At 40.8% G+C, this 25,382-nt stretch overlaps 1 protein-coding gene across 4 annotated transcripts in view; it reads left to right on the top strand.

Annotated features, from left to right (window-relative positions):
* Nucleotides 1-25,382, top strand: part of Txndc16 (thioredoxin domain containing 16) — an 84,971-nt gene that overhangs the window by 19,697 nt on the left and 39,892 nt on the right. For all 4 annotated transcript variants that reach the window (XM_004649186.2, XM_045155075.1, XM_045155074.1 and 1 more), the window contains 3 exons: nt 11,903-12,024; nt 19,067-19,157; nt 22,573-22,723. In XM_004649186.2, coding sequence (XP_004649243.2) covers nt 11,903-12,024; nt 19,067-19,157; nt 22,573-22,723 — 364 coding nt within the window. The remainder of the gene's footprint in view (nt 1-11,902; nt 12,025-19,066; nt 19,158-22,572; nt 22,724-25,382) is intronic.

Here is a 25,382-nt window from a genome sequence, read left to right as displayed (position 1 = left end):
AAGACAAGAAAGCAGGGCAAACTTTGTGACAAAGACACGGATGTTGGAAATAGTTCAGAGAAGATTGTTTTGCAGGGTATAAAATGTCAAGTAGGTGATAAGAATAGGGAATTAGGTAACTCAGAAGAGTCCAACTTTAAGCCAAAATCCTTTGCCTGGCAGGACTCACAGGAGAAAACTCCCCTCTTCATGCCAGACATGGTGCCTGGCCAGTATAGTGTAGTTTTTTTGTGTGGGGGGGGGTTGGGGAGTTGATAATTGAGTTCAAGGACTAGCACACCCACCCTTCATGCTTTGGATCAGTGTTTCTTTAATGTTTCCACTTGTAATCCCTTTTTGCCTAAAAAATTTTTATATGCTCCCAAGTCCATAAAATAGGTATACAGATTACTTACTGACAATAAATCATAAATTTATTTTGAATCAATATTTTGTGTGTGTATGTGTGTGTGTGTGTGTGTATATATATACACACACACATAGTTGCTATGTATATATGTATATATATAAAATTTTACCATTTTTACCATTTAATAAAGATAAAAGCAAATTTGCATACTGAGAGAGGTGCTTATTTATTTTTATATAAAGTATTAAATCTTGACTCCAATATTTGATAACTTAGGGTATAGAGTTTCTTAAGTGTTATTTTAGAGTTCGTTGATATTTTGTTGCTTTTTCAATAATTGTTAATGCTGAGAAACCAAGGTTACATACATATGTAGTATACAATTGTAGAATTATGTTGAAGGCCATTTCAGAAATTGTATACTAATTCCAAGCCCAAATTCATTTATCTGTTTATAAACTTGGCAACTCAAGCAGAAATTTTTAAAATCAGACATCTTAATATATAGCAATTTGACAACTTACATGTTGAAGAATGATGGCATGCAAATATTAAAAGGATTGACTGGGGAGATGGCTTGCTGTGCAAGCATAAGGACTTGAGTACAGTCCTCATCACACGTGTAAAAATGTCAGGCGTGATGGCATCCACCTGTAATGTACGTGCTAGGAAGACAGAGACCAAAGACTCAGTCTTCTTTAAAAAAATACTTTTATGGGCTGGAGAGGTAGTTTAGCTGTTAAGGCACTTGCCTGCAAAGCCAAAGGACCTCGGTTTGATTCCCCAGGACCCACATAAGCCAAATGTACAAGATGGTGCATGCATCTGGGGTTCATTTGCAGTGGCTAGAGGCCCTGGCATGCCAATTCTTTCTCTTTTTCTGCCTCTTTCCCTTACTCAAATAAATAAATAAAAACAAAATAAAATAATACTTATATTTATATATACTTGAAGAGACAGGCCAAGAAAGAGGCAGACACAGAGAGAAAGAGAATGGATGTACCAGGGCCTCCTGCCACTGCAAATGAACTCCAAATGCATGTACCACTTTGTGCATCTGGCTTTACATGGGCACTGGAGAATTGCACCCAGGCCGTTGGCTTTTACAAGTAAGCATCTTTAACTGCTGAGCAATTTCTGCAGCCTTAAGGATTCATTTTAAAAGACTTATCCCCAGGGCTTGCTAGCCACCTTGTGTAACCAAATTGATAGGCTTTGGTTCAGTGATAGACCCCGTCTTAGAAAATAAGGTATTTAGTGATTGAGGAAGCTATCTGACATTGACCTGTGACCTCAGCACATGTGTGTGCATGCATCTGCACATCACACATAAGAGCATTCATCCATGCATACCCACATTGCATGTATATATATACAGCAGGAAAAATATGGAAAATATTTGTTTTTCATTATGTTTCCATAAGAGTAGTAAACTTTCTGTGTATAGTAAAACAACAGTCTCAAATCTGAGCCCGGGTGTTTCAGGCAGCATTCATTGGCAGTGCTTGGCTTGGTAGAAGGGCAGTGCAGCGGGCAGATGTTGTGTATTCAGAACCAAGGCCATAGTGAGTGAAGTGGTGCTTTGTAACAAGGGCATGTGCTGCCAGAAACACCCAAGTTCACTATGCAGTTGATTTTGAATTAGTTGTGCTCATCGTGCTTTCAGAAATCTTTTACTGTTGCTAAATTTTTCACGACCCCCCGCTGTGCCTTAGCCCTGCTGTGCTTATAGACCACAGCTAGATTCAGGGCCCACGTGCTTCTGCCTTGAGACCTTCTCACCTCAGACCTTCTAGGTGCTCTGCTAAGAAGTTAACAGGGTAGAAGCAGTTTTCTCCAGTTTCAGTCATTACCTTTCCACCTCTAATCCTTGCCCATTTTTCTTCTACTATGTCCATGGGTCCTTAAGAGTCAGGGAGGGGCCTTTGGCTTGGCAGGAGCTGATTCCTTGTGTCCGGACTGTATCCACCTGGCTCTTTGCTTTAGCAGGCAACTGGGAATAGCGTGGAGTTCGTGTTTTTATAGATTCTTGTATTATCACAGTAAGTGAATAAAATCCTATTTCTTTCTTACTCCCCTTACCCCAGTGGTGCTAGAGATTGAACCCAAGGTCTGTCTCATACATACTTAGGCCAGTAAGTACTCTACTGAGCTGCCTGGCTCAAAAAAAAATCTTGGTTGCAACTGTTAGTCCTGACTGATTACCATAAGACCTGATTGTTCAGCAAAGCACTGTAGGCAGGCAAGTGATGTCATCAGATTAGGATTTAAGAGATCATTCTGCAGGACATGAGGTCGATGTATGAAGTCTTAAGTCGATTTATGAAGTCTTAAGAAATCACTGGGTGGCCATTGTATAATCTAGGGAAGTAGAGCAAAAAAGCTGTTTTCGGCGTTTAAGAAGTAAAATTAACTGGGTTTTGCAATAGTTAATTTTGGACTAGTTAGCAAACCTAAAAACTTGCCTAATATTCTATTTCTTTTCCTTCCTACTTAACATCTCAGATCTAATCTGTCCCCTATCTGTAGTAGCCCAGGAAGAAAAACAGCTTGCAGATGATGAATCTGTTTTAACAGGCAGAATGTCCACCATGCTGTGGTCCCCGACAGCTGTGGGACTGGGAGCTGCTGAGGAGTGCACACATAGGTATTGTCAGCATACGTCATCTAAGGGACGTCCTAAGGCAACGCCACGTTAGGGAAGAGATTAAGAAGGAAAAAAAAGCCAAGGAAGTAAAAATTCAAAGGGAAAATGCCTTCATTTTTTGTTTAGAATACAATGACTTGCGGAATTCAGTATTTCATAAAATTTTCCAGTAATTATTTTTAAATATTTAATAATTATACCATATAGTTTGCTGTATCATAACTGGATCTTGTACCACAAAGGAAATATGTCATCCTTATTTTTGTGGTCTAAAATCATCAGTTAGAAATAACCAGTTCATTGCAAGCAATTTGTTTCTCTCATATGTACTTTTTCACAGTTGTGTATGGTTCACAGGAATGGATTGAACAATTGTTATTAATATGTTTTGAGCATTTTCCATATGCTTTAAACTTCATTGTTAATTTCTAGGCCAGTGTATATACAGAAGGGAACATAAATTACAGAAAAACTCCCCCCCCCCATGCTTGTCATTTCTTTAAATTTCCATATTGTGATCACTACAAATTATGTGGTTTTAAATTTAATCTTTTCTGTTTTGACTTCTGGATTTAGTGTTGTATGGTAGTCTTCCCTTATGCCATTGTTATATGCCATTTTGAGGGTTTTTTTAATTGACAGGCTGTTGTTTGAACACTTTTAGATTTATAGAAAAATTAAAGAAATTCTTGAGCAGGTAATATAGAAAATTTCCATACTACTTTCTCTCTATATGGTTTTTCCTGTTAATATTTTACAGCAGTGTGACAGTTGTTCTAATTGCTGAACCAACATGAACACATTATTGTTAACTAAGTATAGTTGAGTTCACTCTTTGTGCCTTGCATTCTGTAAGATTTGCAAAGGTGTAACAGCATATTCACCATTACAGTGTCATACAGAATAGCTTCACAGCTCTAAGAATCTGACCCTTTCTTTCATATTACTAATGATTTTGTCCCTGTAGTTTTACGTTTTTCCATAATGCACACACACCATGTAGCTTTTCATATTGGCTTCTTTTACTTAGCAATAAATAAAGATTGCATGTCTTCACCCTGAGACTACATAGTGAATTCCAGGTCAGCCTGAGCTAAAGCGAGACCCTATGTTGAAAAACAAAAAACAAAAAAAATTGAATATCTTGTTAGTGTTTAATGGTGCACTTCTTTTTACCCACTTATCCATTGATGTAATACTTTATTTTTTGTTAGACATTTTGCTTACTCCCACCTTTTGGCAGTTATGTATAGAGCTTCCATACACAAAAAATGTAGGACTTTTTTTGTAGATATGTTTTCAATTCATTTGTTTAAATACCTAGGAATAAGACTTGTGGATCATATTCCAGATTATATTTAGTTTTGTTAAGACACTGCCAAACATTCTTCGAAAGTGGCCATTCCATTTTCATCCTCACAGGTGATGGGTTCTTACATGTCTATATCCTTGCCAGTGTTTGGTGACATCATGTTGAAAGCTAAGCTATTTTGATATGTGTGCAGTGCTGTTTCATGACGCAGAACATCTTTTCATACGCTGATTTGCCATCTATATATGTTCTTTGATGCCGTGTGAAAAGTTTTGCTTGTCTTTTCTCATTTGTCTTTTTAAAATTAGGTTGTTTTCTTGTTGCTGTTTTAAAAAGTTCTTTAGTATGTTTTGGAGCTAAGTATTTTATAAGATACATGCTTTACAGATTTTTAAAATTTCCTTTCTCCCTGCCTTCCTTCCTTTCTTCCTTCCTCCCCTCCCTTTCTCCTTCCTTCCTTCTTTCCCTCCCTTTCTCCTTCCTCCCTTCTTTCCCTCCATCCCTCCTTCCTTCATTCCTCCCTTCTTTCCTTTTTTTTTTTTTTTTTTTGAGGTAGGGTCTTACTCTAGCCCAGGCTGATCTGGAATTCACTATGTAGCCTCAGGCTGGTCTCGGACTCACAAGGATCCTCCTGCCTCTGCCGACCGAGTGCTGAGATTAAAGGTGTACACCACCACAACTAGCTTGGTTCTTTGTTTTTAAAGGGAAATTTTAGAGCAGTTTTAGGTTCGTAGTACAAAGATGAAAGTACAGAGATATCCCATTTATTCCCTGCTCAAAACATGAGTAAGCTCCCCCCATTATGAACACCGCCACCAGAGTTGTATCATTTGTTACAGTTGGTAAGCCCATATAGACACATAGCTTTTTTGTTTTTCTTTTTAGTGATGATGGGGATCAAACAGGGCATTGTACATGACAAATAGCCCTGAGGTACACTTCTAGCTTTGTTGACATATAACATATAATCATCCAAGATCTGTAGGTTTCATTAGGATTCATTCTTGGTGACTATTTTATGGTTTGAACAAATGTATAATGGCATGCATTCATCATTATAGTATCATGTAGAGTATTTTCACTACTTTAAAAATTCTCAACTCCACCTGTTCAACTCCTAACCATCATCCCTGGAAGATGACCCTGGAAACCACTGATCTTTTTAGTTTTCTCATATGTTTGCCAGTTTTAGAATGGCTTGTATTTGGAATCCTACAATATGTAGCCTTTTTGAACTGGCCTCTTTCACTTAGTAATAGAAGTATTTATTTAAGCTTCCCCAGTGTCCTTTCATGGCCCCATAGCTCATTTCTGTTTAGCACTGAGTAGTATTCCATAACCTGGCTGCAGCATTTTATCAGTTCTCCTTGTGAAGGGCACTGGTCATTTCCAAGTTTAGCAGATGTGAAGAAAATGGCTGTAAACTTATATGTAAACATGTAAATTCATGTGAAAGTTTCTGTGTGGTCATAGATTTTCAACTCATATCGCTAATTGAATGCTGGGCTGAACAACAAGAATATATTCAGCTTTATAAGAAATTACCAAGTTGAATTTTAAAATGGCTATTCAGCTTTTCATTACCACCAGCAAGGCATTAGGTTTTCTATTGTTTCACATCCTTGCCTTCATTGGATATTGGCAGTGTTCTCTGTTTTTGTGTTATGGTAGATTATAGTGGTATCTCAGTGTTGTAATTTTTATTTCCTTGATGAAGTGACACTGTCTCATTCTAACACAGGGTAACCTAGAACCCACTCTGTAGCTCAGGCTGGCTTCAGACTTATGCAGTCCTACTACCCCAGCCTTCCAAATGATGGAATTGAAAGCATAAGCCACCATGCCCAGCTTATGCAGGTTTTTGTAGGATATTGAAAATATCACTAAAACACCATTAATTAAAAGTATACCAATCTAGGCCTTTAGATAGAGATAGCTTAGCAGTTAAGGCACTTGCCTTTAAAGCCAAAATACCCAAATTTGACTCCCCAGGACCCACATAAGCCAGTTATACAAGGTGACATACATCTGGAGTTTGTTTGCAGTGGCTGAAGGCCCTGATGTGCCTATTCTCTATCTGCCTCTTTCTTTCTTTCTTTCAAATAAATAAGTAAAAACAAAAAATTTAACAAATATACCAACCGAATGACAGCTTTTGTTTTTGAGAGTGACAGAGAGAGAAAGAGCAGATAGATAGAAAGAGAGAGAAAGAGAGAGAGATAGAGAGCTCGCCCACATGCCAGGGCCTCCAGCCACTGCAAATGAACTTCAGATGTGTGCCTCCCCTTGTGCATCTGGCTAATGTGGGTCCTGGGGAATTGAGCCTCGAACCGGGGTCCTTAGGCTTCACAGCAAGCCCTTAACTGCCAAGCCATCTCTCCAGTACTAATGACAGATTTTTTTAATTGGGAAATTATAATACAAAGTCACTTGTCTTAGATTTTAATTCTTCACACTATTAATAGTTGGTATAAATGGTTACATCTTCAAGCCGTGACCTTGAGAGCATAATGTGGTGCATGAAATCTGTTAGGTGTTCGATAAATATTGGATTGATATGTGATGAATATGGAAGATTGATTTTTTTGGGTGCTAAATATAGAAGGAACAAAAAATCTTTTAACTATCCATAAAATTGTTTCAGGTGATAGTTTTGGAAGTAAGCTGATAGGAAGATTATACAGTTATTATAGATAAAACTGAGATTGGTATTTTTTATTTATTTATTTTTTTAATGTTTTTTTTTTAAATTTTTATTTATTTATTTGAGAGAGACAGACACAGAGAGAAAGACAGATAGAGGGAGAGAGAGAATGGGCGCGCCAGGGCTTCCAGCCTCTGCAAACGAACTCCAGACGCGTGCGCCCCCTTGTGCATCTGGCTAACGTGGGACCTGGGGAACCGAGCCTCGAACCGGGGTCCTTAGGCTTCACAGGCAAGCGCTTAACCGCTAAGCCATCTCTCCAGCCCGAGATTGGTATTTTTGAGCCTTATAATTTTTACTCTTAATTCACATTTCAGAAGTGGCATCTATTTATTTTTTTCCAAGAATTAATGCTTAATAAGAGACTGGTATTGTTCTCTTTTTAAAATTTTATTTATTTTTTGAGAGAGGGAAAGAGGAACAGAGAGGCAATAGGCGCACCAGGACCTCCAGCCACTGCAAATGAAGTCCAGACGCATGTGCCCCCTTGTGCATCTGGCTAACATGGGTCCTAGAGAATGGCCATCTCTCCAGCCTTGTAGTTCTCTTTATATATGAATTTACTAAATCACAATGTAATAGTTTAGTTAAAAGAAGTTTCTCACCAGGTGATGTGGTACTCTCTCTAATCCCAGCACTTGACAGGAAGACTGAGAGTTTGAACCAGCCTAGGCTACGTAGTAAAACCTTGTCTCAATGGTGGCGCATGCCTTTAATCCCAGCACTCAGGAGACAGAGGTGAGAGGATCGCTGTGAGTTTGAGGCCACCCTGAGACTACATAGTAAATTCCTTGTCAGCCTGGGCTAGATCAAGACCCTACCTCAAAAAGAAAAAAACCCAAAAAACAAAAAACAAAACAAACAAACCAAGAATAAAGTAATCTCACACAAGGTAATTTTTTTCTTTTCCATTATTTCTCCCTCTCATAGAAGGTTTGGGTATGGTAAATTAGCAGATAGTATTTTATGATGTTTTTAGAAATTTGAATAATGACAGAAATAAAACATAAAAATGGTCACTCTGAAAAAGGCTGAATGACCTACTGCAAAAGTAGGAACAAGTAGTCTCTTAGATTTTTTTTTTTAACTTACAACTTAATTTTGGGCTACCTATCTATCTCATGATTATGACAATCTCAGGGAAAACATGAGAAAGGAAAGGAAAGGAAGTGGCAGAAAGAACTCCCCAGTTAGATCAGCCCCGGTTGCCTTACCCCATCACTAGAGCCATAAAATCTCAAGAGAGACCTTTTCTGTTTTTTTTTTTTTTGGTTGTTGTTGATGTTGTTGTTTGTTTTGGTTTTTCAAGGTAGGGTCTCACTCTAGCCCAGGCTGACCTGGAATTCACTATGTAGTCTCAGGCTGGCTTTGAACTCATAGCCATCCTCCTACCTCTGCCTCCCTAGTGCTGGGAATAAAGGTGTATACCACCACACCCGGCCTTGAGCTTTTCTTTTTGTGTGTGTGTGCATGTGTGTGGCATAGTATACATCTGTATGCCCTCACAGTGCACCTTGCACTCACCTGTGGGAAGGGGAGAGGATGGTGGCCAGAGCAGATGTTGGGTGTCAAACTTCATCTCTGGCTTCATCACTCTTCCACCTGGCCCAAATCTCTTACACTGGAACTTGCTGTATTTATTTATCTGTTTGTTTATTTGTTTACTTATTTATTTATGCAAGCCTGGATGATTTCCTCGTCCCTGCTTTCCTTTGAGAGCTGGGTACACCCAGCTGTTACATGGGATCTGGAGATCAGGTCTGTGAGTTTTCAGGCCCTCTCAGGTCCTCTCCCACATTCATCCACTGAACTATCACTTTATCCCGAGACTTATATTTTATTTTATTTATTTGAGAAAGAGAGAGAGAAAATGGGTGCACCAGGGCCTCCAGCCACTGCAAATGAACTCCAGATGCATTTTTTTAAAAAGGGAATTTGTTTTATTTATTTGAAAGAGAGAGAGAGCGAAATAGGCAGGGGGAGGGAGAAAGACAGAGAATGGGTGCACCAGGGCCTCCAGCCACTGCAAATGAACTCCAGATGCATGCATCCCTTGTGCATCTGGCTTACGTGGTTCCTGGGGAATGAACCTGAGTCCTTTGGCTTTACAGGCAAGCACCTTAATCACTAAGCTATTTCTCCAGCCTGCCAGAGACTTTCTTTTTTCTTTTCTTTTTCTTTTTCTTTTTTTTTTTTTTTTTTTGAGGTAAGGTCTCACTGCACCCAGGTTGACCTGGAATTCACTCTGTACTCTCAAGGTGGGCTTGAACTCACAGTGATCCTCCTACCTCTGTCTCCCTAGTGCTGGGATTAAAGACATGCACCACCACGCCTGGCTCCCCAGACTTTTTTTTTAAAACCCATTTAGTCACTCTTTGAGACCAGAGTGAAGGATCACAGACTTGTGGAATGAATCCCTAGATCTCTTCATATTCTGGAATTCTGCCTATTAAACAATATATTAAAGGTAGGAAGCCACTGGGAAAAATCACATCATTAGATAATGAATGTCATTAGTTTTGGCTATTATTATCTCATGGATAATAACTGCTTAATGCGCTTTGGGACATTAGACAGGGTAACCTCTCTATACACCCATGGCCTCATCTTTAAAACAGGTCTATGGTAATACCAGTCTCAAATGTTTGTCATGAAAATTATACAAGACAGAGTGCATTGCTGAAGGTTCTAAGTCATAAGCCTTTGAATCTGGGTCTGACTGACTTAAGCAGAAGGATTTGGATTGAAAGACTGAAGAACTGGACTCAAAGGTATAGCCCTGAATTACAGTAAAATTGACACATAGCTGATCTGGGAAGGCTGTCATATTACTGCCGACCACTCAATGCCACAGCTTTCGTTGTCAGCACCGACTCTTTTCATACTGTTATTACTATCTTTGATGTGATTACTGCGACTGCTTCTCAAAATAATTCTACTGTGCCTGGTTCTTTGTGTCACTTGCTGTGGATTCAGGATCTCAGGCAAGTGATTCTGGGTCATTTAGCCATTCCTTGCAGCAGAGAGCCTAGAAAATCAAGTTTGTGATATTAGCAGCATTTATGAAGGGGCTTGAACTGTATCCACCATGAACACTTAGGAAACTGGGAATTCTTAGAAGAAAAAGTTGAGTGCTGGGTAACTTAAAAACTACTTTTAAAAAGCTTAATACAATGCATGACATGTAGGTGCCTAGTAATTGTTAGCTCTTACTAATTTGTATTTGCCAGACTTCATTATATTAAAAATATAGTTGGGGAGATTTCTACTTCCCGGTTTGATTTTTGAAGTAAATAGATGGGAATTACTAGATTAATAAACATGAGCGGGTGAATGTAGTTTCCAGAGTAAGAATATACATGAGAATCCTTTTAAGCTTGCCACCACTAATCTGTTTTTGAAATAACTCAAGGTTAATTCTGGATTCTTTACCCAAGAGGTATAGGTATAGTTGGCTATCAAGACTGCCTGGCCATTGCCCTTTCCATTTGGTTTCCTTTTTGTAAGAGTAGATGGGAGGGCTGGGTATGGTAAGGAATGTCTGTAATGTCAACACTCAGAAGGCTGAGGCAGGAGGATTGCTGCAAGTTTGAGAGGCTACATAGCAAGACCCCAAAACAATCAAAAAGAAGAAGAAGAGATGGGTGTTAACAGATTGGAAAGTCTTTGCTTCAGTGTCAGAGCACCTGTATTTGAATTTCATCTATCAATGACTAGTACTATGATCTGGGGGATGTCATTTAGTTCCTGAGAGTGTTACATGTGCATGTAAGAGAGAGACTAGGTAGATGAACTGTTCTATCTCTTAGGATATTGTTAAGGGTGTGAATGGAAACATGTAAAAAGTATCCAACACATAGTGAATAATGTTCAGTAAATACTTTTTTAAATAAAAAGTAAGACAGGACTGGGGAGATGGATGGCTCAAAACCAGGTTTGGTTCCCCAGTACCCTTGTAAAGCCAGATGAACAAAATGGTGAATCTGGAATTTATTTGCAGTGGAAGGAGTCCCTGGTATGCCCATATTCATGTTCTCTCTCATTCTCTCTCTTGCTTGCTCTCTCCCCTTGTAAATCAATCAATCAATCAATAAATAAAAGTACTTAACAAAACAGTAACAAAAAAGACAAGAACCTGCCTTGAGAATTATAGATCAAGCTTTTGTATTTCTTTCAGAAAGTAAAAGAAGGGCTGGAGAGATGGCTTAGTGGTTAAGGCACTTGCCTGTGAAGCCCAGGGACCCATGTTTGACTGTCCAGATCCCACATAAGCCAGACACAAAAAGGTGAGGCAAGCACAAGGTCACACATGCCCACTAGGTGCCATAAGCAGCTGGAGTTGGATTGCAGTAGCTGAGGCCCTGGTGCTCTGTTTCTCCCTCCGTCTGTCTGTCTGTCTCTCTTGCTCTCTAAAATTAAAAAAAATTAAAAAGTAAATCTATGAAAAATATTTAAACACTTAAGCCAACATAATTTAGAGCAGACTGTCAGGGTGTCTACTAGGCCAAACTATTCTCATAATACTGTGATGTTAGCTGCCCTTTTCAGTATCAGTTTCCAGTGAATGTAAGCTCAGATTGGTCTGATATTCAAAGAAACTTTCAGAAATATAAGACAATCCACTCTTCATTTTTCAGGGCCACCTTCTGCTGCAAATGAATTCCAGATACATGCACTACTTTGGGTGTCTGGCTTCATGTGGGTACTGGGAATTGAACTTGGGCTTTGTAAGCAAGTACCTTTAACTGCTGAGCCATCTTCCCATCCTTAGGTTCTCACTACTGATCATTTATTCAAAAGAGCTAATTTTTTATTAGGTTCTTTAATCAAAATATGTGTTATAAAAGGCCTTGTCAAACTTTTGATTAATTTTATATGTATTTGCTTTAGTGCACTTCTTTTTAATGAAGTGAAATACATTACCACACTGGAAGACCTTCAGAACATAGAAAATTCTATGAAAGGAAGAGCCAATATGATATTTTCATATGTAAGAGCCATTGGAACACCAGGTATTGAAAACTTGTTTTATTTTGTCTGTGCCTATCTACTTGTGTATGTGGAAGTACTTCAAATAGCATACATGCTGGGCATAGTGGCATATGCCCTTAAACCCAGCAATTGGGGCAGAGGTAGGAGGATCACTATGAGTTCAAGGCCACCCTGAAACTATGTAGGGAATTCCAGGTTAGCTTGGGCTAAAGCAAGACCCTACCTTGAAAAAAAAAATAGCATATATTCTTAATATTTAAGATAAATATAAGTCATTTTTCTTGTTACAATGTCTTGCTTTAAATGAAAAGCATCATATAGTGGAAATCTGGAGCCAGACTATCTAGGTCTAATATAAGTTATATTGGTAAATTGTCATTTAATGTTATAGCTTGTTAAAAGTTGTGTCTGGAAATCCCCTTCCCCTTGTCCCAGGCACAAGTATGTTTACAGACCAAGAGTTAAAACATGGCACTATTTTCATTTTCATTTTATTTTATTATTATTATTATTATTTGTGTTTTTGAGGTAGTGTCTCACTCCAGCTCAGGCTGACCTGGAATTCATCTATAGTCTCAGGGTGGCCTCGAACTCACAGCAATCCTCCTATCTCTGCCTCCTGAGTGCTGGGATTAAAGGTGTGTACCACCATGCCCAGCTATTTTTATTTTATTTATTTTTTTATTGATAGCTTCCATAGTTATATACAGTAAACTCTGGTAATTCCCTGCTTCCCCCCCCCCCCACTTTCCCTTTGCTACTCCACTCTCCATCATATCCCCTCCCCTCTCAATCAGTCTCTCTTTCATTTTGATGTCATCATCTTTTCCTCCTATTATGATGGTCTTGTATAGGTAGTGTCAGATACTGTGAGGTCATGGATATCCAGGGCATTTTGTATCTGGAAAAGTGCATTATAATGAGTCCTACCCTTCCTTTGCTCTTACATTCTTTCTACCACCTCTTCTGCAATGGACCCTGAGCCTTGGAAGGTGTGATAGAGATGTTTCAGTGCCAAACATTCCTCTGTCACTTCTCAGCACTGTGATGCCTTTTGAGTCATCCCAGAGGTCATGGCCATCTGAAAAGAGAAGCTTCTCTAACCAAAAGTGAGAGTAGAATTAATACATGGGTATGAACATTAAGCGAAGTGCTTGTTGGGCAGTTTGGTGAGCATATTATATACATTTAGCCAGACACAAGCAGATGTTACACCCCTAGGGCTCATGCCTTCCCCTATAATAGGTTTCAGTATCAGGCATGTATTCTTTCCCATGGAGTGGACCTCCAGTCTAATTAAAGAGTAGTTAGTTTCTCTTATAACAGACATGGCATTATTGCACCCATTGGCTCATTTGGCCTGGCTGGCCAAATTTACGGCTTGTAGTGTCCACTATTGTTTATCTCCTCCAATGATTTTTCTCTCTCTCCCATGGAACTGCACACAGTGTAGCTTTTCCAGGCTTTCTTCAGCTGGTCTACACAGAGAAGGTTTTCAGCTCAGCTCCTGCTGGATTTCTCAATGACATTGCAACCCAAGTATGTGGAGTCTTCAGCAATAGGGTCTTACCATCTATTCCTGCTGCGAAACCAAGAGCCTCAGCATTGGCCTGTAATGAAAAACATGGTACTCTTGAGAACAGCTAGAAGGCAAACCATTTCCCAGTCTATCTGACATTCCCTAAGGCTTAAGACTTGAGTAGAGGTCACTGTTGTTTATCCCCTTGATATACAAATGCCTATGGTGGGAACTGCTAATTGAATGCCTCACCCAAGGGGAGGATGCTCTACCTAGGACCCTTGATGATGAATGACTCTAGTTGACTTTTTTTTTTCACGTATACCACAGATTCTCATTTTATTTATTATTTGCTCTAAGCCAAGATGTTTTCATTGCTTATTTCTTCAAGTGTAAGAATTCCCATTCTGTTACTGTTACTACCTTGTTTTGATTATATGAAACTAACAGACTCAAAAGCACACTGGAGTGTCAGGAGATGTGGCTGCTGGCACCCATTCCGTTGATGACTAAGTGTATATAGCCTTGTGCAGTAATATTGCCATCAACTAATACATAGCACTTAATAATTTACAGAGTCCTATTGAGTAACTTTATATACTCACCCCTAGGGCCAGGCAGATATAAATGCAAGAGAGAGAACTGCTAACCTAGGGCTTACATGCTTGCTTAGTTCCAGTGTGTTGTGGCCATGAAACTGTGAGACCAGAAGAGATCATCAAGTGAATGAGGCTACAGGAAAAAGAGAAGAGCATACCTAAACACATTAGATACTTTAGCATTTATACTCAGGGAGTGCAGGGCAACCAGAAAAGGTGACAGATGGAAGAGTTCATGTGGTAGAAGAGCCTGAACATTGAGGGATGTTGCAGTCAGGTTCGCATTGCTGGTAGAAATCACCCAACCTAGAGCAGCTTCTGGGGAAAAGAGGTTTATTTTGGCTTACAGGCTTGAGGGGATGCTCCATGATGGCAGGGAAAACAATGGCATGACCAGAGGGTAGACATCACCTCCTGGCCAACATAAGGTGGACAATAGCAACAGGAGAGTGTGCCAAACTCTGGCATAGGGAAACTGGCTATAATACCTATAAGCCTGCCCCCCACAATATAGTCCCTACAGGAGGCATTAATTCCCAAATCTCCATCACCTGAAACCTAGCATTTGGAACACTTAAGTATATGGGGAACACCTGAACCAAACCGTCGCATTCTGCCCCTGGCTCTATAAACCAATATCCATACATGGTGTAAAATACAATTCATTCAGTCCAACTAGTCCCCATAGTTTTTATCAATCCCAATGATGTTCAAACATCCCCATAGTGCAGGATCTTTTAACTGAGCCATAACACCAAAAAATCCCCCGCCCCAAAAAAACCCCATAGTGGCACAGAATAAACATTCACAGTGCAAAAGATGGCATTGGGCATAGCAAAGAAATATTCAGCCACTACAAGATTTAAAACAACCAGGGCAAACATCAAACTCTTTAACTTCAAGTCCAACAACTCTAGTCGATGACAAGTTTCCAAGTCCAATAACTAACCAGCAACAAGTCTCTGGCATTCTAATTCCGCCCCTGCAGCTAGGCGACTCACAGTCCTGGAAAACTTCATCTGGGGTTGACAGCTCTCCTTGGCAGCCATGTTGTGGTCCAGCATCTCCTCTGGGTCTCCACTGCAATCCACAGTTCATCCTTATGGCCCCATGAGGTCTCCATGCAGGTATCCAGCAAACCTGCTTCACACTGCCCATGGCCATTTCCAAAACACAAGACTGTGTTGCAAACTCAATGACCCTTTCTTTCCTGTATTTCTTATACTCCACAATACCAGGTAGGGTGCCAATTTGTTAATCCAGGGGGAGTAAAGCAGACTTTGAAGAACAGGACACTCCTTGAGCACTAAGGCCCCTTCAAAAGAGTCTACATTTTTCCTGTTGCCCCATTGCAGGTCAGCTGGCCCAGTGTCAAAGATTATAGTATCTTAATTGCAGCTGAATGGACAGCAGTTTACCCAAAGATTTTTCTTTCTATGACATATCTCTCTTCCCACACCAGTTCATTGCTATGTAAAGCAACCTTGCACAACTTCTGAGAACATGGGCATAACAGCAAGCTTTTCACACAAGCTGCTAGTCCAGTCCAACCAAAGGTCTTACCCACATAAGCCAAACCCCACAGTCTATAGTTCTAATTGCATTCATTCCTTCTACTCTGATCGGAATAGTCCATCAAGCTGTACTTACAGTACTGCAAGGCATCTCTTAGGCTCAGGTTTCAAATCCTTCCACATTCCTCTTGAAAATCAACTCCAAAAGGCAGAAGCCAAACAATCAGGTGTCAGGCGGTAACCCCACTCTCAGTACCACTTTACTGTTGCAGTCAGGTTCGCATTGCTGGTAGAAATCACCCAAACAAGAGCAGTTTATGGGAAAAAGAGGTTTATTTTGGCTTACAGGCTCGAGGGGAAGGTCCACAGTGGCAGAGGAAAACAATGGCATGAGCAGAGGGTGGACATCACCCCCTGGCCAACATAAGGTAGACCATAGCAACAGGAGAGTGTGCCAGACACTGGCATGGGGAAACTGCCTATAACACCCATAAGCCTGCCCCCAACAATACACTCCCTCCAGGAGCTATTAATTCCCAAATCTCCATCAGCTGGGAACCAAGCATTCAGAACACCTAAGTTTATGGGGGACACCTGAATCAAACCACCACATTTCACCCTTGGCCCCTATAAACTGATAACCTTACATGATGTAAAACATAGTACATTCATCTAACTTTAAAAGTCCCCATAGAGCTGGGTGTTGATGGCACATGCCTTTAATCCCAGCACTTGGGAGGCAGAGGTAGGAGGATCACCATGAGTTCGAGGCCACCCTGAGACTACATAGTGAATTCCAGGTCAGCCTGAGCTAGAGCAAGACTCTACCTTAGAAAACCAAAATAAATAAATAAATAAATAAAAATAAAAATAAAAAATAAATTAATTAATAGAAAGTCCTCATAGTTTTTATCCATTCCAATGATGTTCATATATTCCCATAGTCCAAGACCTTTTAACTGAGCCATATTACCAAAAAATAACCTCAAAAAACCCATAATGGCACAGAATAAACACTCATACTTCAAAAGATGGCACTGGACATAGCAAAGAAACATTCAGTCACTACGAGATTTAAAACAACCAGGAAAACATCAAACTCTGTAGCTTCAAGTCCAACAACTCTAGCCAGTGACAAATCTCCAAGTCTAATAATTCTAACCAGCAGTCTCTGGACTTCCAATTCCGCCCCTCCAGCTAGGCTGCTCACAGTCCTGGAGAATTTCATCAGGGCCGGTAGCTTTCCTTAGCAGCAGTCTCATGGTCCTGGCATCTTCATTGGGTCTCCACTGCAAACCATGGTTTCTTCTCATGGCCCTATGGGGTCTCCATACAAGCAACCAGAAACCTGCTTCACACTGCCCATGGCCATTTCCAAAACAAAAGACCATGTTGCAAACTCAATGACGCTTTCTTTTCTGCATTTCTTATACTCCACTATTCCAGGTGGGGGTGCCAATTTGTTAATCCGGGGGGAATAAAGTAGACTTTGAAGGACAGGACACTCCTTGAGCACTCAGGCCCCTTCAAATGAGTCTACTTTCACCCCGATTCAGAGTAGTGGGCCCAATCTCAATGGTTGTAATCTCTTAATTAATTTGCAGATGAGTGGGCAGCAGTTCAGGCCCAAAGACTTCAAATCTCCATCAGCTGGGAACCTAGCATTCAGAACCCCAAAGTTTATGAGGAATACCTGAATCAAACCACCACAGGGAACACCCAGAACAGTGTAGCCTCATTCTGTTCTAGAGCTAGTTCTTTCTTTCTCTTGAGTTGTGGCCACCTCATGACTGAACCATGCAACTCCCTCTTAATTCTCACAGGTTCACCTAGATCATTTGATCTAGTAATCCCACCTCTGGGTATATATCCATTGGAATTGAAATCTGGATCCTAAAGAGATTCCTGCACTCCCATGTTCATTCCAACATTATTCACAGTTGTCCTTGCACAGAGACAGACTGTCAGCCCTGCTTTCCCAGTTGTGTCACAAGCAGCCATGAGTGAGCTGTTAGGAAAGGGCCAGATCTGGGATGCAGAGTACCTCAGCCTTCACCCCACTTCTTCTGAAGTTTCCTGCTGGGCAGTCTCTTTCACGTGCTTTCACCAGTGTCACACTGACCTGTGGAGGCAGGGTGTATTCCTTTGGGGAAGGAGCTCTGGCAGGCAAGCAGAGTGAGCACCACAGGAGCCATCCGTGCAGAGTAGATACCTGAGTCGGTGTCTGCAAGCACATGCGTGTGCACGTGGAGGCCAAAGGTTGACATCATGTGGCTTCCTCCATTGCTCTCCTCTCTGTTTACTGTGGCATTATCCCTCACTTGGACCCATAGCTGGCCAGTTATAGGATAGGTGAGGTAGCCAGCTGGCCCAAGAATTCTCTCTGTGCCTCCTTCCTGCTGGCATCAAAGGCATGAGCTTCCGTGCCTGCCTCACATTATCTGTTGGTGCTGAGGGTCTGGACTGCAGTCCTCACACCTGGGTGGCAAGAGCTTTATCCACGGAGCTGTCTCCCGAGCCCTAAGAAATGATCTTATTGGAAGGGAATGTGTGACTGCTGCTGGGCATGTTCCTCTTGGTGCAGAAAGGATGATTACCATGCCAATGGAGAACTGCCTGTGCTATGGAGAGCACAGAGCATCCCTACATTCAGTTGAAAGGGAGACTCTTTTTCTTTTCTTTTCTTTTTTTTTGTAGCAAAATAAAAGACCCTCTGTGTTCTGTCTCCATTTCAGATTTGTGTAAGGAGGTTGTCATGTCTGGTGCCATGGGTAGAGTGAGGCCCAGAAATCCTCAGTTTTAAATAGAGGTCAAGTGATTCTTAGCAGGCATGTTTGGGACACATTACACCATATTATTAAGATCCTCTTCAGGGCACTACGAACCTTTACATTAGCCACAAACTATCCCACTTAGGGAGAAGGGGCTATTTAGACCCAAATCCAGAGCAAAGCAAGCTTCACACTATCTGAGCATCCAGTCAGCGTGGAGTCCTTTAATCTTTGTGCATCCTAACCAGATTTACCCAAGAGTCTTTCCAGTTCAGTAGGTATGCTGTTATTGATGCCGCAGTGTCTGAAATAAGGAGCCAGGCTACATAGAAGTGAAATGTTTTTGTCTGCCGAGCATTTTCCCACACTTCATCACCCTCCCATTCAAACAAGTGCTGTGTCTTAGTGACATAGGTGTATGGTAGCTTCTAGTGCCAGCCAGGAAGTTCTCCTGGGAGCTGAGCTATAGTCCAATGCAGTTCCTTTCTATAGCGTTTTTATTACCCCTCTCACTGCTTAAGCCTTCCCAACTGAGTTCTGTGTAGAGGACTTTTCTTTGAACCTAATAGGTAACTCAGGGGTGTAGAACAACCTTCACAACAGACATTTACATGGACTCACACCAACTCTTTTCTCCCCCTTCCTTGTCTCTTCTTCAGAGCACAGAGCAGTCATGGAAGCTGCTTTTGTCTATGGGACAACATACCAATTCGCCTTAACCACAGAAATTGCCCTTTTGGAAAGCATTGGGTATGTATAAAGCAGCTCAGGTCAATGGTTTTATTTTCTGTTGTTCAGTCATTTCACATTGCTTAGTCAACATTTTTGTCACACTGCCACAGCATGCTTACATGAAGGAATCCTAAGCAGATGTAAATATGTAAGGAGACCTCATCTACTGGGCTATGATCTAAAGGTATAAGCCTTTAGATATGTAATGGGGGAGGTCAAGGTGAATAAAGACAGCATGGATAAGCCACATGATAGGATCTTAGAAAAATAGTTTCCCATAGTTGTCAGATGGGAGTAAGCAAAAGATGGCATTGGGCATAGCAAAGAAATATTCAGCCACTACAAGATTTAAAACAACCAGGGCACACATCAAACTCTGTAGCTTCAAATTCAACAACTATAGCCAGTGACAAGTCTCCAAGTCTTGTAATTCTAACCAGCAACAAGTCTCTGGCATTCCAATTCCGCCCTTCCAGCTAGGCTACTCACAGTCCTGGAAAACCTCATCTGGGGCCAGCAGCTTTCCTTGGCATCCATCTCATGGTCCCAGCATCTCTACTGGGTTTCCACTGCAATCTATAATTCATCCTTATGGCCCCATGGGGTCTCTATGCAGGTAACCAGCAAACCTGCTTCACACTGCCCATGGCCATTTCCAAAACACAAGACCATGTTGCAAACTCAATGACCCTCTCTTTCCTTCATTTTTTATACTCCAAAATACCAGGTGGGGATACCAGTTTGTTACTTCAGTGGGGAATAAAGCATACTTTGAAGAACAGGGCATTCCTTGAGCACTTAGGCCCCTTCAAAAGAGTCTACATTCTTCCTGTTGCTCCAGTGCAAGTCAGCTGGCCCAATGTCAGTGGTTGTAATCTGTCAAACAATTTGTAGGTGAGTGGGCAGCAGTTTAGGCCCAAATATTTTTCCTTCTATGCCACATCCCTCTGCTCTTACCAGTTCATTTCTATGCAAAGCAACCCTGCACGATTTCTCAGGACATGGGCATAACTGCAGACTTTTCACACAAACTGCTTCTAGCCCAATCCAAGCAAAGCTCTTTCTTATCCTCATAAGCCAGACCTCACAGTTCATAGTTCTTACTGCATTCAGGTCTTGAAATTCTGACCAGAACAGTCAATCAAGCTGTACTTACAGCACTGCAAGGCATCTCTTAGGCTCAGGTTTCAAATCCTTCCACATTCCTCTTAAAAATCAACTCCAAAAGGCAGAAGCCAAACAATCAGGTGTCAGGCGGTAACCCCACTCTCAGTACCACTTTACTGTTGCAGTCAGGTTCACATTGCTGGTAGAAATCACCCAAACAAGAGCAGTTTATGGGAAAAAGAGGTTTATTTTGGCTTACAGGCTCGAGGGGAAGGTCCACAGTGGCAGGGGAAAACAATGGCATGAGCAGAGGGTGGACATCACCCCCTGGCCAACATAAGGTAGACCATAGCAACAGGAGAGTGTGCCAGACACTGGCATGGGGAAACTGCCTATAACACCCATAAGCCTGCCCCCAACAATACACTCCCTCCAGGAGCTATTAATTCCCAAATCTCCATCAGCTGGGAACCAAGCATTCAGAACACCTAAGTTTTTGGGGGACACCTGAATCAAACCACCACACTATACTAATGCCATATTGTAATATTTATTTATTTATTTTTATGAGAGAAAGAGAGAAAATTGGCATGTTAGGCCCTCTAGCCACTGCAGTTGAACTCCAGTTGTATGTGCCATCTTGTACACATGTATCACCTTGTGTGTCTGGCTTACTTGGGTTCTGCGGAGTTGAACCTGAGTCCTTAGGCCTCATAGGCAAGTCTTTTAACTGCTAAACCATCTCTCCAGCCCCCGTATGCTGATTTGTTTTTGTTTTTCGTTTAGTTTTTAGAGATAGGATCTCACTTTACATATGGCGATTTTTAAAATGCTCTTTTTTTTTTTTTTCTTTTTTGAGGTAGGGTCTCACTCTAGCTCAGGCTGACCTGGAATTCACTCTGTATTCACAGGGTGGCCTAAAACTCACAGAAATCCTCCTACTTCTGCTTTCCAACTGCTGGGATTAAAGGCGTGTGCCCTTACACCTGGTAAAATGCCCTTTTGAGAGAGAGAGAATTGGCATGCCGGGGCCTCTGGTTACTGCAGTTGAACTCCAGATGTGTGAGCCATCTTGTGTGCATGTGTGACCTTGCGTGCTTGTGTCAGTTTGTGTGTCTGGCTTACGTGAGATTTGGAGCTTCAAACATGGGCCCTTAGGTTTCATAGGCAAGTGTCTTAACCACTAAGCCTTTTCTCCTGCCCTAAAATGCTGTTTTAATTTTGGCAATACTTACCCCCCCACTATAAGTTTATCTGTAAATTCTTGTATCCAAAGAAATGACAATTCAGATTATAGGCCATATCTGCTCAGTTTTATAATTTTATACTTTTTAATTTTAATTTTAAATACTTTTATTTATCTGAGAGAGAGGGGGGTAATGGAGGGAAGGAGGGAGGGGAAGAGGGAGAGGAGGAAAGAAAGTGGCAGACAGAAAGAGTGGGCATGCCAGAGCCTTCTGCTACAGCAAACAAACTCCAGATGCATGTGCCACTTTTTGCATTTGGCTTTACATGGGTACTGGGGAATCAAACCCAAGCCATCAGACTTTGCATGCAAGCACCTTTAAGTGCTGAACAATCTCTCCAGCCCAGTTTTATAATTTTTCAGATACAGACTCTCACATGGTTCCTAACTTAAGGCATGTTTTAACTAAAGTTTATTCAAAACAGCTTTGGATTTAAATTAAACTTAGAGAACATTTGTGTTACCAAGCTTCATTTAGCATAGTTCTATAAAAGCAACTGTATTTAAAGATAATCTTACTTTCTGTAAGGTGACAGTCTTTCATTGAAACCTTTAACCTAATTTAGAAGCTAATATATAAGAGTTCAGGGTGAGGGCTGGAGAGATTGCTTAGCAGTTAAGGTGCTTGCCTGCAAAGCCAAGGGACCCAGGTTCAACTCCCCAGGATACACATATGTGAAGTGGCACATGTATCTGGAGTTCATTTGTAGTGGCGTGCCCATTCTTTCTCTCTGCCCTTCTCTCTACCTTTCTTGCTCAAATAAATAAATAAATAAATAAATAAATAAATAAATAAATAAATAAGTACTTTTTCTTTTTTTAAGTTTAGGGTGAAAATTTGCTTATCCAACTCATGGTCCATTCAAATACTAAGTTTAGTTTTCTTAAATGTCCTGTGCCTTTTTTTCCCCCACAACTTCATGTTGTTTTAATGAAATACTCTTTTAGGCCTTTATTAAACCAATAATTCAAAGCTTAAGAATCAGAGAGAGGCTGGAAACTGGTGATGTCTTTTTGAATGGTTTGCTAATCACACATTGAACTTTATATTAAGTGAATGTCCCTGATTTTAAATTTCAGCTCTGAGAATATAGAACGTGAACATCTCTACTTTTTTCATTGTGAAATAGTCTTGGACTTGAGCCAGGATTGTAGAAGAACGTTAATGGAGCAACCATTCACTACACTGAACATCCATGTGTTTGTTAGGACAATGAAAGCACCCCTCTTGGTATGTGTCTTCTTTTAGTGCAGGCATTTGTACATAAAATTTTATGTATTTTGACTCACAGATCAATGTTTCACATTGATGAATTTTATATCTTCCTTTTCTCTTGTGTTATGGTGGTCTTAGTCTTGAGTATTTACAGGTTCTTGGCATCTTATCCAAAGGCTTGGGAAAGACGCATATAGAAAGTAAAGCAGTCAGAAAGGGGAATAAGCTGTAAAAGATTAGCAGGCTCCTAGAGCTATATTACCTAAGAGCAGTAGGTTACTCTTGGGGATTCTTTTTATGGGGTCCAGAAGAAGCGAGGACATGGTTATTACTAAGGGGTGTTTATGGGTAGTTCTCTATTTTGATTGACAGACATGAGTCATGTAAGCTTTTTTTTTTCCTACTGTCCATGTCCCTTCCCATGATATATCTTATTTTTTTTTGTGGGAGGGGCCGAACTCAGAGAGACATCTATTGTTTGGAAGGGCAAGTCTTCCACTCACACAGGTTCTAACATAAACACATCACCAAGTCATGCCCAAGTCCCTGCAGGCTGCTGCTCTTTCCAGTGCTAAGCTCTGCTCTCTGCAGCTGACACCCCACATGTTACGTGTGATGCCAGTGGGCACAATATATTTCCCAAGCAGCTGTGCAGAGATATGTGACATCCCAAGCAAAATAAACCCAGCCAATCTGTTGGACTGAAGCTGTGACAACACTGGAAGAGACAGGGAGTCTTTCCTGGGCCTTTGCTAAGGAGTGTGGAGCAGTGGAGGCTGAGCTATGCCTGGATGCCTCTGGGTGGCTTCAGTCTTCAATCACTTGTGGGGGAGTGAGCTGTAGCTGAAAGTTCTCATTCTGGAAGATGTTGGTAAAAGCAGAACCAAATTTTAATTATATGTATGCCAAATTATGCATACACATAAGGTGGTTAACAGGATATTCTCCTTAAAAGTCCACTCAAAGGACACAGCTTGCCTTACTGCATGTATACCGAACTAGTATAGGCTGGATAGCCCCCCATCATCTCATCATGGATATATCTTAGAACATATGTGAATTAATCAACCACAAAATAGGTGTTACCAAGGTTTCTCATAGACTTATTCTACTGTTTGAAGCAGGGTGTACCTGCTGCTAAGTGCAGGTTGTGGGGATGAGGGGTTCCAGGTTGCCAACAGGTTGCTAGCTGCATTGTCAGAAAAAGGGTGTGTTTATTGCACAAGCTTTATGGCATCTTAGGTTGTTAAACTATTTCCCTATGTGTTCTTGTCTCACTTGGACACATTCCTTTCATTTATAGCATGTAGGAGTCATGCCTTATTTAAGGTAGAAGATAGATTGATATTCTCATGCTTTGATTTATTATTGTGTTGAAACCTAAATATAACATTGTACAAGTGAAAATATCTGATAGTTATAATGAATTCAGGGACTTGGTGAGTACTTACAGACCACAAAGACCTCTTTTGTGAATGCTTTAATCATTTTAAAAACAATTTGTAGGTGTTGAAACTTTAGGATTTATTGTGCCCTGCCCTACTGAACATTAGCCTCAAAGACTCACAGGGTAACAGTGGTCAGTAAACTTCCCGCTCTGAAAGCCTCAAGGGTTGTCCAGGGCATGTGTAAAACCTTCAGTAGAATTCTTGGTACATCTGTTGGTGCATGTGTTTAACAAATAATCTCAACAGCAGCAAATGGTAAAACAATTTTTTTTAAGTTATGCACTCTCAACATTTAGAAAGTGTAAGGTGGTTTCATACTAGCACCCATACGCAGACAGGTGGATGAACAGCTCAGTGGACACATCTTGAGTGCTGCCTTACAGTGTTATAGTTAGTCTTATTTGAATTTAACAGAAGAAAAAGAAATTGGTGTGAGCCTAGAAGGATTATGGTACTTCTGATGAGCATTTTGTTGTCGTTTACGAAAAACTAAAGTACTGAAAATGGTTTGAAAACACTGAGAAGTTAATTTTTAAGAGCTCTTGTTTTTACATTCAAGTAGAATTGACTTTCTCTTTGCTGTGAAAATTGAGAAATTAACTTCATATATTTTCATCTCTTCTTTTTACCTTTCTAATTTTTGTTGGTATTCTGTTATATCTATGCAATTAAGGTCAGTAGTATTATATTCCGTAACCATAATTTCTATGTTTTAAAAAGCTTTGCTTTTATATTTAAATGTTTTATTTATTTATTACTATTTGAGAAAGAGAGAGAGATGAGGAGGAGGAGGAGGAGAGAGAGGGAGGCAGATAGGGAGAATGGGCACACCAGGGTCTCCAGCCACTGCATATGAACTCCATATGCATGCGCCACCTTGTGCATCTGACTTACGTGGGTCCTGGGGGATCAGACTTGGGTTCTTAAGCTTCGCAGGCAAGTGCCTTAACCACTAATCTATCATTCCAGCTCACTCATTTTTTTTTTTTTTTTCCTGAGGTAGGTTCTCACTACCTCAAGGCTGACCTGGAATTCACTATTTATTCTCAGGGTGGCCTTGAACTCAGTGATCCTCCTACCTCTGCCTCCCGAGTGCTGGGATTAAAGGCCTGTGCCGTGTGTGTGTGTGTGTGTGTGTGTGTGTGTGTGTGTATGAGAGAGAGAGAGAGAGAGAGAGAGAGAGAGAGAGAGAGACAGAGACAGAGACAGAGACAGAGAGAGAAAGA

This window comes from Jaculus jaculus, chromosome 7 (genome assembly GCF_020740685.1).
Source record: "Jaculus jaculus isolate mJacJac1 chromosome 7, mJacJac1.mat.Y.cur, whole genome shotgun sequence".
In the NCBI taxonomy this organism is placed as follows: domain Eukaryota; kingdom Metazoa; phylum Chordata; class Mammalia; order Rodentia; family Dipodidae; genus Jaculus; species Jaculus jaculus.
This window is presented reverse-complemented; position numbering and strand designations above follow the sequence as displayed.